This window comes from Zootoca vivipara, chromosome 9 (assembly GCF_963506605.1).
Source record: "Zootoca vivipara chromosome 9, rZooViv1.1, whole genome shotgun sequence".
Classification (NCBI taxonomy): domain Eukaryota; kingdom Metazoa; phylum Chordata; class Lepidosauria; order Squamata; family Lacertidae; genus Zootoca; species Zootoca vivipara.
In genome coordinates, this window is record NC_083284.1 from 983,389 (window position 1) to 999,691 (window position 16,303).

At 54.4% G+C, this 16,303-nt stretch overlaps 1 protein-coding gene across 5 annotated transcripts in view; it reads left to right on the plus strand.

The window, feature by feature from the left end:
* The window catches only part of DCTN1 (dynactin subunit 1), a 59,792-nt gene that overhangs the window by 33,139 nt on the left and 10,350 nt on the right, over window positions 1-16,303 (plus strand). For 3 of the 5 annotated variants that reach the window (XM_035139187.2, XM_060278289.1, XM_035139631.2), the window contains 16 exons: window positions 4,711-4,731; window positions 6,180-6,371; window positions 8,338-8,535; window positions 8,984-9,188; window positions 9,518-9,596; window positions 9,995-10,154; window positions 10,501-10,605; window positions 10,863-11,054; window positions 11,745-11,861; window positions 12,531-12,683; window positions 13,464-13,624; window positions 13,764-13,932; window positions 14,643-14,711; window positions 15,636-15,698; window positions 15,803-15,952; window positions 16,081-16,242. In XM_035139187.2, the coding sequence (XP_034995078.2) occupies window positions 4,711-4,731; window positions 6,180-6,371; window positions 8,338-8,535; window positions 8,984-9,188; window positions 9,518-9,596; window positions 9,995-10,154; window positions 10,501-10,605; window positions 10,863-11,054; window positions 11,745-11,861; window positions 12,531-12,683; window positions 13,464-13,624; window positions 13,764-13,932; window positions 14,643-14,711; window positions 15,636-15,698; window positions 15,803-15,952; window positions 16,081-16,242 (2,196 nt within the window). The remainder of the gene's footprint in view (window positions 1-4,710; window positions 4,732-6,179; window positions 6,372-8,337; window positions 8,536-8,983; window positions 9,189-9,517; window positions 9,597-9,994; window positions 10,155-10,500; window positions 10,606-10,862; window positions 11,055-11,744; window positions 11,862-12,530; window positions 12,684-13,463; window positions 13,625-13,763; window positions 13,933-14,642; window positions 14,712-15,635; window positions 15,699-15,802; window positions 15,953-16,080; window positions 16,243-16,303) is intronic. The other 2 variants (XM_060278288.1, XM_035139546.2) reach the window with 1 other exon arrangement.

Genomic DNA, 16,303 nt, shown 5'->3' on the forward strand with positions numbered 1-16,303 from the left:
GTGACGGGAAAGGTGCCCAGTGCCCGATTCTGGGCCATTTGCCTGGCCAGACTGTGGTGAGGTGATGCTGCCTGTTGGCTATTTTGAAGAGGTGCCTTTAAAATCCAGCAGAAGGCCAGCTCTTGAAGCCCTCCCTGCTGGGTGCCCCTGGTCATGCCTGGGGTCCTTCTGGCTTCCAGCTGCCTGGCTGTTCAGGCCTTGGGGCAAGGATGCCACTGCTTTGATGCCCTTGCTCCTGCCCTTCTCCCCTATTTTGGTTAGATTTGGTTTTCATCCATCTTGTGCTACGCTGCCAAGAGATGTTACTTATTTAAGGCGGTATAGAAATACAGTAGATCCCAATTAGTCAATGCCCTCCTGGCATTTGTGGGGGCCTCTTTAATCCGCCCCTGTCCTGCTTTGGAATAAGGAGGCTGTGCACGGCTGCAGTGGCAGGATTTCCCCCCCCCGGGCAAATGCCCTTTTGGGGTGTGATGACCTCGCCCTGGGAGACCATGCCTCAGGCTCCCTCGGCTTCTTCTCCTGGTCCTTCAGTGGAGGGCTATTGAACTAGGCAGGAGGCTTGGTGGACAGTGGTCATTGTAGGGGGAAGCATGCAGCTCAGCTGTTGGAAAGCAGCAGAAAGTTGATTCCAGCAGGTCTGTCGCCAGTTGCTGACTTGAGGGTGGTCCTGGAGCCACGGGAGGCAGTAATATTGCAGGAAGAAAGGAAGGAAGTAGTTAGGATCTTGTCAGGTGGCACAGGGAAGCCCAATCAGCTTTGCTTCCAGCGCATGCAAGTGCTAGGATACACCTTGCACCTGGACCTGGGAGCCTGTGGCACTTGGACAAGGAAACCAGGCAGAGCCAGGTTGCCAGTCACCCATCTCTGCCCTGAGGCTTTTCTTGACAGCCCCTTCCCCTGTATGAATTGGGGGGGGGAGAAATGCACAAGGGGCTGGGGCAGAGTTCCCACGTGGCTTCTTGGTGTCTGCTCTACTGAATTGGAGTTCCTGGCACCCCAGCTGGGATTTCCGCCCGCCCCCAGTCTAAGGAAGTAGCCTGAAGCTGTGTACATGAAAGCAGTCCTGAATTAGCCTTTCTGCAAAAGGGACATGTTGCTCCTTGGGCAATTCTTTTTTGGGGGGAGTGGTGTTGGGACTCTGCTCAAATGCAGGACCATAGAGACTGAAGGCCAGTTGGTGGCCTTGCCGGCTTTTGTGGCAGGGGAAGATGGCTGGTGTAGATCCTAACTTAACCCTGGCATGCCAGCCAGCCAGCCGATACAACGAACCAGTCTGCATCTCAGGAAAGGCAGGCTCCTTCCTGGAGCACAAGCTTGGGAAGTCACTCCTGGGCCGCCAGAGGACGGGACCAGTTGTGGGGGCGGTGGCTCGCTTGCCTAGGCTGGATCACCTCGTCATGGTCTGGGTCGTCAAGAAAGAAAACTAAACAGAGGGAATCATAGTTGAACTTGCAGCATCTGCAACTAGAAGTGGACAAATCATGCCCCATTCAGATTGAAATGCATCCCTTCATCCACCTCTCACTTTTAAAATGTGTTTATTCCTTCTTGTGCCTTGAAGAAGACTGTTTTGCCCCCCAAACGTTTCCCACTATGCAAGGAACATGAACCACGAGAGCCTACGATTGCATCTTGGGTTTAATGGGTGACTGATATTCATGGACTTCATAGTTCATGGGTTGAATGCCTCGTGGAGGGCAGGATGAGGTGGGCGAAAAGGGCACAAAGCTGTTGTTGTCCTTGAGTTGGAGCCTGGCTGCAGCTGGCCTTTCTATAACAAAAAAACAGGTGGGCTGAAATCATCCGCTCTGGATGAGGAGAGCGCCTACCTAGGGAGAGTGTGTTGCTGGAGAGTGTGTTGCTGTGGCTGAGAGACAGACAGGGAGGCTGCCTTGTCCTGATCAGCCTGGCCTCCAGTCTGGGACAGGGCAGGGAAAGGCCTTGTTGCTGGTGCTCTGCTGTGGCTGCTGGGCATCCCCTCTTCCGAAGAGGCATTTCCCCCTTGAAGCCTGGGACAGAGAGGCTTTTAGGTGGAGGAGAGTTTGCGCAACAGCATCAGGCGCTCCCCTTGCATATTGCACATCATTCCTGCTGGCTGCAACCTTTGGCTTGTCCTTGGCACACAGTTAGGCTGTTTGGTCCTGGTCCTTTAGGAGCTGCGAAGCCACGATGAGGCGGGCAAGGCACTGGCGCATTCAGGGGGGGTCATGTTTTGTATTTTATATATATTTATATTAACGTGATGCACCTGAAGCAGCAAAACCAGACGCTTTCACCTGCCTGAAAACATGTCTCTCCAGTCACAGCAGGTGCCGGAACTCTCCCGTGGTTGGACTTTACTCCCAAAGGCTCCCTTCTCCGCTGTCTCCCGAGACAGAAGGATGCCAACCGTATATGAACAGAACTTAAGCTCTGCCCTCCTGGTGCATTTATTCTGGCTGGATTGCAACCGTTGAAAACAACCCAGTGGGATTCCAGGGAAGTTCTCACAATGGCCATCTTAGGGTTGGGTGGAAGTAGACCTTCCCCTCCGAGACATGGTCTGCTCTCCTTACCCACTTGGCCAAGCCCCCTCCGACTGCGTTCACCAGCCAGGGAGGACTGTGGCTTAGTGGCAGAGGACCTGCTTTGCATGCCTAATGCCCCTGGTTCAGTGCCCTGCTTCTCCAGGTTGGGCTGGGGCTGAAAGTGGAGAGCTCCTGCCAGTTGCTGGGCACAGTGCTGAGCTAGATGGACCCGTGGCCTGACTCCTGAGAAGGCACTTCCTTAGGTTGGTCTCACCACACTTCAGGGATCTCGCCCACATCCTGCTAAAGCGGAGGCTCTCCCCCTAGGAAGCCTCCCTCCAGCAAGAAGGACACTTAGCCCAGGGACTGTCCACTAGATGGTCCCAAAAACCCTACACAAACTGCGCAGGGCAAAGGGTGTGCGATGGCAACTGTGGAGAAAGCAGCCTTGAAATTCAGATTTGCCACTCTCAGAGATACAGACCACACCTGGCCTGACTCTGCAGGCACACAGGCTAGAGCTGGGAATGGAAAGAGCTTGAGCTGTGCACCAGACCTCAAAGGCAGAAAGTTGGCTACCAGTCCCCCCCTGCTCCCCCACCCCCACCCCCCAGCCACAAGATCCAGCTAAGCACTTTGTTCTTGGGAAGTTTGTTCTGCAGGGAGAACAAGGGGCGCTTCAGAGGCTGGCCTTTGCATGCTTGGCATGGATGCTCCATATTCACATTAGGGGAGAAGGGACAATGCCTGGAGCCGCCTCCCTCCCCTGACAATGGAGACTTTGTCGGCTTCCTCTTTTGCCCAGAGGCGCCAGCGTTGGCTGTCAGCAAAGCCTCTGGGCACAGGCGGCTGGCAAGGTGGGGGCTGGAGCTCCAGGAGAGCAACTGAAAGCCCCCAGGGGTGTTTTGCAGGTGGCAGAGCAGTGGGGGCACCATCCTGCACCCCGAGGATAGTGCTGCACTGCCATGTGCTGTCCGTGGCTGACAGTTTCCGCAAGGTGGGAAGGGGGGCTGCCTCCTCCTCAATCTTGGAAGCGTCTCCTGGATCGGGGCCTTGTCGGTGTCATCAGCCCACCCAGACCTTAATAGCAGAGCAGGGATTTCCAGCTTCCGGCCCTGGCATCTCCAGCTGGGGCTGGGAGGGACTCCCCTCTGTCAGGAAGCTCCTTCATGTGGATGGAGGCGCTGAGTCCTCTGTAGGATCGGTCCCCTTTCCCCCTCTCACTTATCCTCTGGCCTTTGACCCCCAGAGTGCTTGCAGTGCTCTGTCACTTAATGGATATCCAGGGTGGGGGGCTTGGTTTTTGGTTTGCCACCTTTTCTTTTTAATTGAAAGTTCAAAAAGTATGTAATTATATGTGCACTAAACGTGATGAGATGCAAACAAGACAGAGAAAAATAAAAAGAGAAACAGCACCCGTGTAGAAGGGAAAATAAAGAGGGGGAGAGGGAGAAACCCCAAACTGTACCTTGGTTTTTGAACAGCTTAGTTCTTGAATGTTTTGGCTCCTGAACGCCGCAAACCTGGAAGTGAGAGTTCCAGTTTGCAAACTAATTTTGGAAGCCGAACATCCGATGGGGCTTCCGATTGGCTGCAGGAGCTTCCTGCAGCCAGTCAGAAGCCGCGCTCTGGTTTCCGAACATTTTGGAAGGCGAACGGTCTTCCGAACGGATTCCGCTCAACTTCCAAGGTACAACTATACTTTACAAAGTTGCTATTGTACTTCACCAGATCTTAAGAATGGATTTCAAATACCATTGAATTTGTCCATGGCAAGTCTGTGTTTATATGCAAGTTGTTCATACGCTGCAAGTTTCTACAAGTCTTCAATCATAGAAGGGAGCCGCATTTTTATTTTGCTGTGGTCAGGGCCCCCTCGCCCCCTTGACTTCAAAGGCAGGGAGGTCTGTCCCTTGTCCAGGCTGCTCCGGGCGTCCAGCCTCGCAGTGTTGGGAGGAGCCCCACCTGGACTGTGCAGGAGCAGGAGCTTGGCTGGCGGGTGGGTGCGTGGGTCTTGGGGTGCCAGACTCATCGAGCTGATGGCGCACGCACTAACCACTCTCCTGTCTCTCTTCTTCCGCCCTCACTCTGTTCTGTCCTGCTGCTGCTGTGTCTCTGTGTCTCCCTGTTCCTGTCTTCCCCTGCCTGCCTGCCTGTCTGCCTGTCTCCTCCTCTGCCTTCTGCTCCTGCTGGCCTCCAGACCACCACCAGGAGGCCCAAGGTGAGAAACGGTGGGCTTTGCGCAGCTCTTTCAAATATTCTCTGCTGCTGAAGGGTCTGAGGCCCCTCTGAGCTGACTCTTGCTACAACCTCTCTCCTCTGTGCCGGGCGATTGCGGAGCAGGGAGAGCATCTCTCTACATCTCAGCTGTGGGGATTAAATGGGCAGGAGAACCATGGGATAATGCAAATTAATAATATACATGACATGGCATGAGTCTTTTTAGTTTCCAGCAAGAAGGCCAATTTTAGTGACAAGAGGCATAATTTGATAGAAGATAATTTCACATTTTGAGGGCTCTCTGGTGTTTGCTATCTGGACACAGTGACTTGGTTCATTTTCAACTTGCCTGTTGTCACCTCCCTCTGATGTGGGCCTGTCTGGGCAAATGCAGAGCAGGCCTGTTGGGAGGCAGACGGGGGAGCAGATCCCACAAAAAAAAAACCCCCTACCTGCCCCCTCGGCCACTTTGATTGACAGAAGTGGCACCACAGCGGGTGCCACATAATGCCTGTTCTGCACTTCCCAGAACTTGATTATTTAGTGTGGCAGTACAAGCACTTTGGAACGTCCTACCAGTTGAGCTCAAGCAGGTGCCCTCACGGTACCCTTTTCGCCATCTGCTAAAACCATTCTTGTTTAGACAAGTTACCCAGATGCTTAGAAAGTTGGGGTAATTTTAAAAGTTGAAAGTATCATAACTTTGGGGTGTTTTGTTTTTTAAAGTATATTTTTCTTGATTTTCTTGTTTTATCTTTTTGTAAACCTCTTTGAGCCCCCCCTTTTTTTAACAATAAAGTGGTTTATCCGTTTTATGAAATAAATAAAATAAGTAAAAGATGGGCTGTGAAGCCAGCATCCCACTGCAGGGGAGTCTGGCTGAGCAGGACTCCAGACTCCAGGCTGCAGAGCTCTCAGGGGTGAGAGCATCCCAGCACCTTCTCCAAGGGCCACTTGGAATGACCCTTCCCTTGATGGGGTCAGGGTTCGATTTGAAGCAGGGTGGTGTCTTGATCTTAAGGCCAAGTTTCATCCTTGGGACACAAATAGGAATGGCTAAGAGAGTACCCCAGAGCTGGTAGAGAGTGCTTTCACCTTCACCACAGCCAGTCTCTATGAGTTAAGCAGGGCTTCCAGGGAAAAAAATGGCCCATTGGGAGGTTTGCTGTCAAAGTAGCATTTTTCTTCACACACACACACACACACACACACACACCCTCTCCTCTGCATTGGCCTTAAGTGTCAGAATCTACTCCAACTCCTGCCAATTCCTGGATTCATCAGTCCCTGTGTGTTTCCTGCAGAAGCTGTGTGAGATCTGCCGTTTTGGTTGTGCCATGGCATTGCCCCAGAGAACAGCCCATGGGCTCAGCAAAGCCAGTGTCCTTCTAACATGCTTTTCTTCCTCCTCCTCCTCCTTCTCCACCCCCTCCAATGGCGGACTTGCAGCCCACCCGGACGGCCAGCTCAGCAGCGTCCAGCGGCACAGCAGGGCTCTCGGGCTCAGCTTCTGCCTCGGCCGGCGAGATGAGCAGCAGTGAGCCAAGCACCCCTGCGCAGACGCCTCTGGCTGCTCCCGTGGTGCCCACTCCGTCACTGACGTCTCCCGTGGCTCCGCCATCCATCCTCTCACCCACCAAGGTAAATGGGCCCCTGGGCCTCTGCTTTGCTTCCGGGGAGGCTGCATGGGCTCTGCGGAGCTTTCCCTCCATTTACAACTTGCGGCTTGTGGGATGAGCGGGGAGGGTGAGCTTTAGGATCCCATTGGCCTCGAAGCTGAGAGCCCCTTGGCAGCCCTCCTTGTGTGCACAAGTTCATCAGAGGCAGCCCTCGTAGTGTGGAAATCTGCAGCTCCCTTCTTGTTGGCATCTCCTGAAAGCGGGAAATTACAAAGGTGTCCGGTGGGCCCAGAACCTGTCCTCAGAGTTCCCAAGCTTTCGTGCGCTGTTATGGATATCGAAAGTGCTGTTCAGTTTTGATGTGCTCTCTCACAGCAACCCTCTGACGTGGAGAAATATTATTCCTACTTAACAGATGGACAGCTGAGACTAAGCAATGAATGTGTTCATTCTCTCTCTCTCTCTCTCTCTCTCTCTCTCTCTCTCTCTCTCTCTCTCTCTCTCTCATGGTCTACTCTGGTCCTCAGCCAAGGAGATTTCAAAAGGAGAACCACAGAATTGTAGAGTTGGAAGGGATCCCAAGGGTCATCTAGTCCAACCTCCTGCAATGTAGGAATAGGCAGGTGGCCCCTAGGGGGATTGTACCTGCATCCTTGGCATTATCAGCACCAGGCTGAGCTAAGTGGAGAGTCTCCATGAGTAGGGAAACTAAGGCCCGGGGGCCGGATCCGGCCCCATCGCCTTCTCAATCCGGTCCTGCGAACGGTCTGGGAATCAGCGTGTTTTTACCTGAGTAGAATGTGTGCTTTTTATTTAAAATGCATCTCTGGGTTATTTGTGGGGCATAGGAATTCATTCATTCCCCCCCCAAAAAAATCTGGCTCCCCACAAGCTCTGAGGGACAGTGGACCGGCCCCCTGCTGAAAAAGTTTGCTGAGGATGATGATGGTGGCTCTCCAGATTTGGCCAGGCTACAAGTCCCCCCTCCCTGCTCTGGGGACCAACCCTCCCCTTCCTTCCTTTTTTGACAACTGGGTGGCTTCTCTGCAATATGTATTTGCAGGACCACATGACATTGTCTAGATGTGACGGTTCTTGACACAGACTTTGAAAGTGATAACTATTTGTAAGCCTGGAAAGGAAAGGTGGAGCGTCGCATTTCAAAAGAAAGCGCATTCATTGTGCTAATGCTATGCGAGTGTTTCATGCTCCACGGAGAGTCTGGGGCTTCTGTATTACAGCAGGGATTGTGATCAAAGCAGGAAAATCTCTGCCTGTGAGAAACCCTGGAGGCAGGAGGAAGTGCCCCCTGGTGGAGAGGAGGTGGCATTGCAGCCCTTCCGTGAGAATTGCCTCATTAGGGCTAAACTGCAAAGAATCACAGACTTCATCTAGTCCAGCGGTGGCCAACTCCCAAGAGACTGTGATCTACTTTCAGAATTAAAATCTGAAAGGTGCAGGGGTTTTTTTGGGGGGGGGGAGGCAAGAGAAGTTGGGGTTAAGTCACTCGCCCAAACATCACTATGGGTGGAAACAGCCACACAGAGGGAGCTCCGTCTTCCCTTCCTCAGTTCAGACAACAATGGAGGGAGTCAGATTTACCGACACAGAGGAAAGGGAGCCAGAGGTTGACTGCGATCTACCAAAACATTGCGGGGAGCTTCCAGTAGATCATGATCGACCTGTTGGACATCCCTGATCTAGTCCAACCCACTGCAGTGCAGGAATAGGCAGCTGCCCCATACGGGGATCAAACCTGCAACCTTGGCATTACCAGCACCACACTCTAACCAGCCGAGCTCTCCAGGTCACGTTATGAAGATGGAGACCGCAGGTTCTTTTTTTAAACTTGTGGCAGGAGGTCTCCCCTGGTGCCAGCCAGGTGGCTCTTTCCTGCTTGGAGGCCCAGGCTCAGCTGCGCAGGGTGTGCCATGCCTGCCTCCTGGAAGCCAGCGGCTTCTCATGGTGGGACCCTCCTTGCCTTGCAGGAGGAGGAGAATTTGCGTAGCCAGGTGCGAGACCTGGAGGAGAAGCTGGAGACCCTCAAGATGAAGCGGAACGAGGACAAGGCCAAGCTGAAGGAGCTGGAGAAGTACAAGATCCAGCTGGAGCAAGTCCAGGAGTGGAAGAGCAAAATGCAGGAGCAGCAGGCTGAGCTCCAGAAGCGCCTGAAGGAGGCGAAAAAGGTGAGCTAGTCAGGGGGGGAGGGGCGGTGAGCACAGCTGGGCAGGCTGCAAAGCATGCTGGGAACTGAGGAGATTTACCTGGGGGCAGGGTGGGGCATACACCAGTGCAGGGCTTGGTCCATGCCAGGCCTTGGAAGTTTCCTGCTAAGAGGGTCTCCTTTCAGGGGAAGCCTTTTCCTCCTATCCCATCAGAATAGTTTGCCCTTCCAAACAGTCCACACACCCTAGTTCCCCCAGCATCCCTCAGATTTGGGCTTCCTCCAAGGCTGCTCTGCTTGGTCCTTCCCCTGCTGCTCTTCAGAGGGACGTAGCCTGTTAGCCTGAGATGCCGGCTTGGTTGCCGCTGGGGGCTGCCAGGCAGAAGTCTCTCGAGGGGGCCAGGCACCCAGGGTGGCTTCAGGGTGGGAGCTGCACGACCATCAGGCCCAGCTGCCTCTTCTCCCCCCAGGAAGCCAAAGAGGCCTTGGAGGCCAAAGAGCGCTACATGGAGGAGATGGCCGACACGGCGGACGCCATCGAGATGGCCACTCTGGACAAGGAGATGGCCGAGGAGAGGGCAGAGTCTCTGCAGCAGGAGGTGGACTCCATGAAGGAGAAGGTGGAGTACCTCACCATGGACCTGGAGATCCTGAAGCACGAGATCGAGGAGAAGGGTGAGAGCGGCGGGGTCTCCAGGAGGGTGGCCCTGGCCTTTCTTTCAGGGAGAAAAAGCTCTCCAAGCAGTGGAAGGGTTGATTTCTCCCGTGGCCTCACCTGGCTGGCTGCATCCTTGGGAGAGGCCTGGACCCCCCACAGCAGCAGGGTGCCCTACTAGCAGGAAGGCAGCTGAGATGCCCCTCCTCCCATAGACTGGCTGGGGTGGCTGCCTGCTGAGCCAGAGGCTGGCCCGGCTTCCCACGCACCATGTTGCTTGCCAGGGAGCCAGTTGCGCCAGCTGCCTGCATCTGGTAGGGCTTTCACATGCTCCTGCCCACCTCTCTAGGATCTGACGGTGCTGCCTCCAGTTACCACGTCAAGCAGCTGGAGGAGCAGAATGGCCGGCTGAAGGAGGCACTGGTGCGGTAAGAAGACAAGCATGCGACACACACCTCCATGTGATGCCCACACCGCCTGGTGTCCTGGTTCCTGCAGCCCCTTAAGGCAGGATCCTGTCCCACCCTTCCTGGGTCTGTGGCGTCAGCTGTTTCTGTTGCAGAAGGAAGGTGACCCACTCCCAGAGAAGCTTCTCTCTTTGGAACTGGGCCCAGGCTTGCCTGAGGATATTTCAGGGGTGGGGAGAAGCCTTTTTCTAGTACGTGCCTTCCCCTCTTTCTCCATGCCAGTGTCATGCTCCTCCTTCCCCTGTCTGGCTTGGGAGGGCCTTCCGTCCTGAGTTGGGAGATGGCTCTGCTGCCCTCCCATCCCGGTGGGCCTGGTGCGTGACTCTGAGCCGCCCTCTCTCTCCCCCTGGCCTCGGAAGGATGCGGGACCTGTCTGCCTCCGAGAAGCAGGAGCACGTCAAGCTCCAGAAGCACATGGAGAAGAAGAACACGGAGCTGGAGACCCTGCGGCAGCAGAAGGAGAAGCTTCAGGAGGAGCTGAAGCAGGCGGAGAGGACCATTGACGAGCTGAAGGAGCAGGCATGTGTGCCCCTGGCCAGGCAGCCATGTGCTCAGCTGTGCTTGGGGGTCACTGAGGAGAAGTGGGTGGGCTGGAGGCCGTGCGTGGCCTGGAGGCAGGTGGGCAGCTTCCACCCCTGGCCAGAATCCCAGCCCTCCTTCCCAAACATGGAAGTAGAGTACTCTGTGAGAAAAGTTAACTAACAAGCACAACCAATAATAAGGAAGTCGCGATGACAATGGTCAGAGGTTCAGCCTTGGTTTCTGGGGCTGGGCTCCCTCTGCTCTCCGGGGCAGGCGTTGGGATGGGGAGACTGTGCCCAGATTGTTCCAGGCCTGGGCCCAACCCTGTGTGCCGTTCTCCCAGGTGGATGCTGCTCTGGGGGCTGAGGAGATGGTGGAGACACTGACCGAGAGGAACCTGGATCTGGAGGAGAAGGTCCGGGAGCTTCGTGAGACTGTTTCGGACCTGGTGAGAGTGAGGGGAGCAGGGAGGGGAGGGGAGGGGGAGCAGGCTGGCTTTTGTTCTATCTGCCTTGTGGCGAGAGGAAGTGGGGGCCTCTTGCGTGTCTCTCCCCAGATGCTGCCGTGGCCCCCAGGCAGGCTGTGGGGTGCCCTCCGCATCCTTGTCGCTGCTGATGTTTGGTCAGTCTTTGGCCACCAAGGGCCTGATGCTGTTGCATCCTCCATGTTCACACACACACACCCCACGCCCTTTCCCCTTTCCAGGAAGCCATAAACGAGATGAACGATGAGCTGCAGGAGAACGCCAGGGAGACAGAGCTGGAACTGCGAGAGCAGCTGGACATGGCGACTGCCCGGGTGCGAGAGGCGGAGAAGCGCGTGGAGGCGGCTCAGGAGACGGTGGCCGACTACCAGCAGACCATCACGAAGTATCGGGAGCTGACCGCGCACCTGCAGGTAAGGTGGGGCTCAGAGCAGGCTAGGCTTGGGAGATGGAGGACCTCTGCACAGCCTTGGGGAGGGAATGGCGGGCTCCTGCCCCGTTTGGAGAGTGCCAGGCCTCCTCCCCCAGTGAAAATGCCTGTGCAATGGGAAGGGCTTTGTTTCCAAGCGCATGAGAGGGATGGGCAAGCATCAGCGCAAGGAGCCTTGTGTGGAACAGGAACTGGAGAGGCCGCATGTGGGTCTCCTCTTTTCAGGCTGCCCCTCGGGCCCAACATCTCCTGCATTGAGGCCAGGAGGCGATAAGGTGCCACAAAATCTCTATGCACCTATACAGTATGTGCTCTCAGGGCCGGCTCATCATAGACCCCCGGTGGCGCAGGGCACCATGGCGCCGGCCCGCCAGGAGGGTGCCGCGAGCTGCGCCCGCCCGCTGGCCGGCCGGTACGCTGCGCGCTGCGCCCACCTGCCCACCGCGCTGGGAAACGGGGCGGCATAGGGCGCCGGAGAGATCCGGCACACCATGGCGACAGGGGCGCTTAAGACGGCGCTGTGTGCTCTCTTCCTCTTCGGTTCCAGTTTAGCCCCCTCAGGTGCCTTTTGGGTTTTGGGGGCTTCTCCTGGTTCCCGCTTGAGCCATGCACTCCTCCTCCTCCTCTGGCACTGTTTTCCCAGCATGCCTCACTCCTGCTCTCCATGTTCCAGGATGTTAACCGGGAATTGATGAACCAGCAAGAGGCCTCTGTGGAGAGGCAACAGCAGCCTCCACCTGAAATGTTTGACTTCAAGATTAAATTTGCGGAGACCAAAGCTCACGCCAAGGTATGCTCAGCTGGAGACCAGCAGGGATAGACAGGGCCAAATCCTGCTTCATCCCATCCGCTTCACTTGGCATGCTGTGGGTGACTGGGGGGGGGGAGAGAGAGCCCCATTTTCCATACCAAACCCATGTTAGAAATTGAAGAGCGGGGGCCAGGAAGACACTCTTGAGCTATTCTTAAAGCAGTGCTTCAAAATAACGTTACAGATAGTTTCAGTTCTGACAGACCTGCTTTCTGAAGTCTGTGAACCTGAAAGTTCAGAGGTGATTTTTTAGAAACTAGTTTCTGATTAGAATAATAACCTTGAATTATGCTTGTATTTTCGAGAATAGTTTACTAGGTTGCAGCAGGATATCAGTAAAACAAATAAATACAGGTTCAGGATAGTCTGTCAGGGCTCCTGGGACACCTTCAGGCTCATCCCATACGGGTTTGTGGAATCAAGAGCAAAGCCCCACGGGGCACAAGCGGTAGAGCAGCAGCAGCAGCAGCAGCGGGAGACATCTTGGAGAGTCGTGGGGTTTTGTGGGGTTCCAGCTCTCCTGTGCCTGGTCACACGGGGGGCCTGGAGGTGTTCCTGGTGCTGCCCCCAAAGTGTCGCTTGCAGCCCTGAGAGCCAGAGAACGGGGGTGTTCAATGGACTTCTCTCCCCCCCCCCGTCGTCTTCCAGGCCATTGAGATGGAGCTGCGCCAGATGGAGGTGCAGCAGGCCAACCGGCACGTCTCTCTCCTCACCTCCTTCATGCCAGACAGCTTCCTGCGCCATGGCGGGGACCACGACTGCGTCCTGGTGCTCCTGCTCATCCCACGGCTCATCTGCAAGGTAGGGGGGGGGGACCATGTCTTCCTTTTCAACAGAAACATGCCAACCACAAATGATTTAGGTCAGTAAATAATTAAGTTTCTGCTAATATGTTTCCTACAGAAAAAAACTATGTTGTCTGAAATTTCTAACCTGAACCTGAATCATTATTATACTTTATAAATTCCTCAAACACTACCCAGTAATATATATGGTTGAAGAAAACCTTTAACCTTCATATTACAATAGATTAAAAATATATATATCAAGTGGTATTCAAACTAAGTTTTACTCAGAATAGACCTGCTGAAATTAGTAAATATGACTTAAGTTAGGACCAGGGTCTATTCAGAATAAAACTTACTTCAACACCAGTTTTGCTAAGAAGAACATTATTATTTAATTCTCCTCCTTCCCTTATAGGTGAATTAATTTTACCATACATACCACATCCCAAATTCTCAGCAACCAGATGCTCACTCCCCCCCCCCTAAGTTACAACTCGGGGCTATGAAAAGATAAATTAGCATTTCTATTCCTACCCACCCCCCCGCAACCCAATAGATTTTACAAAGCAAAATAATACTACCTACCACATCATCTAACATCAAAATAGGCTTGGTCTCCTCTCCTAAGTTGTTGGCCATCACTGCCTCCTGCGAGAGGGAGCTCTGCAGTTTTAAGTCTGCACTGTGTGAAAAGGGGTTTTCCTTTACCCGGGATAATTCTGGAGCAATGCAGTGGGATGGGGTGGGTCACGCTGAATCTCTGACATCTCCCCTCCCTCTCTCTCTGGAACAGGCTGAGCTGATCAGCAAGCAGGCCCAGGAGAAATTTGAGCTGAACGAGAACTGTGCCGAGCGCGCTGGCCTCCGGGGGGCGCCAGGGGAGCAGCTGAGCTTTGCTGCCGGGCTGGTGTATTCCCTCAGCCTCCTGCAAGCCACTCTGCACAAATATGAGCAGTAAGTCCTCCCGCCCGGGGGTCCCAGGAGTCCCCTTGAAACGGCTCAGGGCCCCCTGAGTGGGTGGCTTCTGTGCCTCCTCCTGGCTGAGCCTGATGGCTTCTGCCTCTGCCTCTCTTGACCCCACCCCCTTGCTCAGGGCCTTAACCAAGTGCAGCGTGGAGATCTACAAGAAAGTGGGGACCCTGTATCCCGAAATGAGTGTGCATGAGAGGTCCCTGGACTTCCTGATTGAGCTGCTGCACAAGGATCAGCTGGATGAGACCGTCAACGTCGAGCCCTTGACCAAAGCCATCAAGTACTATCAGGTGAGGGGCCCTGCCCCCCAGGACCACAGCAAGGGGAGGGAAAGGATTTCATGAAATCCTCTAGCCCCATCTCCTGGCTGCCCTCTCTCAATTTTGACCAGGCACTCCCCGCAAAAGCTAAGGGGGATCTTCCCCATTCCCCTAATTAAAGCCCTGGCTCCGCCTCCCCCCAGTGCCAGGAAAAGACTGCGAGTATGGAGCGGCTGGGGCTCTCTTACGAGCCCAGGGTCTCCAGGCCTGGTTCCCAGGAGGTTGTCTGCAGAATCCGGTCCTGCCATGCTGCTGCTCTGGTTTCTTTCAAGGGTGGACACCCTTGTGTTTTCTGCAGCTCTCCTGGTGGTGGCAAGATCAACAGAGGGCAAGGCTGGCATGTTGGGGGGGGGGGGGGCACGGCCCTCTGGCACTGCCTTGGCTGGTGGCTTTGGCTGAGGTGGATTGAAAGCCAGCTGGAGCTGCCCCCCTCACTGCCAGTGTGGTGTAGTGGTTAAGAGCGGTAGACTCGTAATCTGGGGAACCGGGTTCGCGTCTCCGCTCCTCCACATGCAGCTGCTGGGTGACCTTGGGCTAGTCACACTTCTCTGAAGTCTCTCAGCCCCACCCACCTCACAGGGTGTCTGTTGTGGGGGAGAATGTTAGCCGCGTTGAGACTCCTTCGGGTAGTGATAAAGCGGGATATCAAATCCAAACTCTTCTTCTTCTCTCCCTTCCAGCACCTGTACAGCATCCACCTGGCTGACCAGGCGGAGGACTGCACTATGCAGCTGGCTGACCACATCAAGGTGAGCATGTGGTATTCGTGGCTCTCCCCATCGCTTCATAGGCTGAAAGAGGCAGCAACTGGCCCCCAAGGTCGTCAGTGAGCTTCACGGCTGAGTGGGGGGATTCGAACCCTGGTCTCTCCCAGGTCTCTCTCTCTCTCTCTCTCTCTCTCTCACACACACACACACACACACACACACTGCTTTTTTCTTTAAAAATATTTAGGGATACTCTCATTTTCCTACTCATTGAAATACTGCCCCTCAATGAGGCCAAACTTAAATTCACAAAATGTTTTGGGGTATGCGTTCCCTTGCGTTCCCCCAGAAAAAGGTACTCTCTCTCCCTGTGTGTGTGTGTGTGTGTTTCTTTTTTTATATATAATCTATTTTTATTAATTTTCCAATTAAAACACAATTATATCACATCCATTATTTCAAATTATACAAATCAATTAAACCGAATGTTATGCCAAATCATAAAAAAAAAAAATTGAGTTCCCATGCTTTAAAATTTGGGGATTCCTAACAACTGTCCACACTGCCGTCTTTATTCTAATGTCCAAATCGTCACTCAAAGTCCGTAATAATCCCGATCTTTCCCCTACAGTCACTCAGATGTTTTCTTCTTTCATTCAATTTTTTCCACAGCTGCTGAGATAAGCATCAAAAGAGATTTCACATATATTCGTTCTCCTGTGTGAATTTTAATCATTCCGGCCTCCCCATAATGTGTGTGTGTGTGTGTGTTTCAGAACAAACACACACACAAAAAAAAATATGGAGTGAAACCCTGCTGTCTTCAGAGCCCCCCAAAATCAGTCTCCCCTCCCCAGGGAGCTTGACATCATGAGCCACATCCAAAGCACCTTCCCAGCCTTTGCCTGCAGCAGGAACAGGCTGTCCTGCACAGGCCCAGGTAACAGTGCCTTTGCTTGCTTGCAGTTCACCCAGAGTGCCTTGGACTGCATGAGCGTGGAGGTGGGCAGGCTGCGGTCCTTCCTGCAGGTAAGCCCATCCACCCCCTGAGGTGGCAGCCAGGTGTGGGTCTCCTTGGCGAGGCTGCTTGTACCAGCCATGGGTCCTGATGTTGCCCTTCTTCCTGCTTTCAGACCGGGCAGGAGGTGTCCGACTTGGCCATCCTCCTGAAGGACCTGGAGACCTCCTGTAGCGACATCCGGCAGTTCTGCAAGAAGATCCGGCGCCGCATGCCTGGCACCGACGCCCCTGGCATCCCTGCAGCGCTCGGCTTTGGGCAACAGGTGGGTGGCCTGGCCCGGGACGGAGAGCTGGGCCTCCAGCCCCCTTGCAGGGGTAGCATGTCCCTTTCTCAGAAGCTGAGTGCATGGCTGCCTCTTGATCCTGCCCTGCATCCTCTCTGATCTCCCAGGTGGCAGACACGCTGATGGATTGCCGCAAGCACCTGACGTGGGTGGTGGCTGTGCTGCAGGAGGTGGCGGCTGCAGGGGCTCAGATGATTGCCCCTCTGACGGAGAACGAGGGTCTCCAGGCTGTGAAGCTGGAAGACCTGGCCTTCAAGGCCAGCGAGCAGGTAAGGGGCCTCCGCTGCATTTGGCTGCGTCTATCAGTGGGCAAAGCAGGATCCCCTGCAG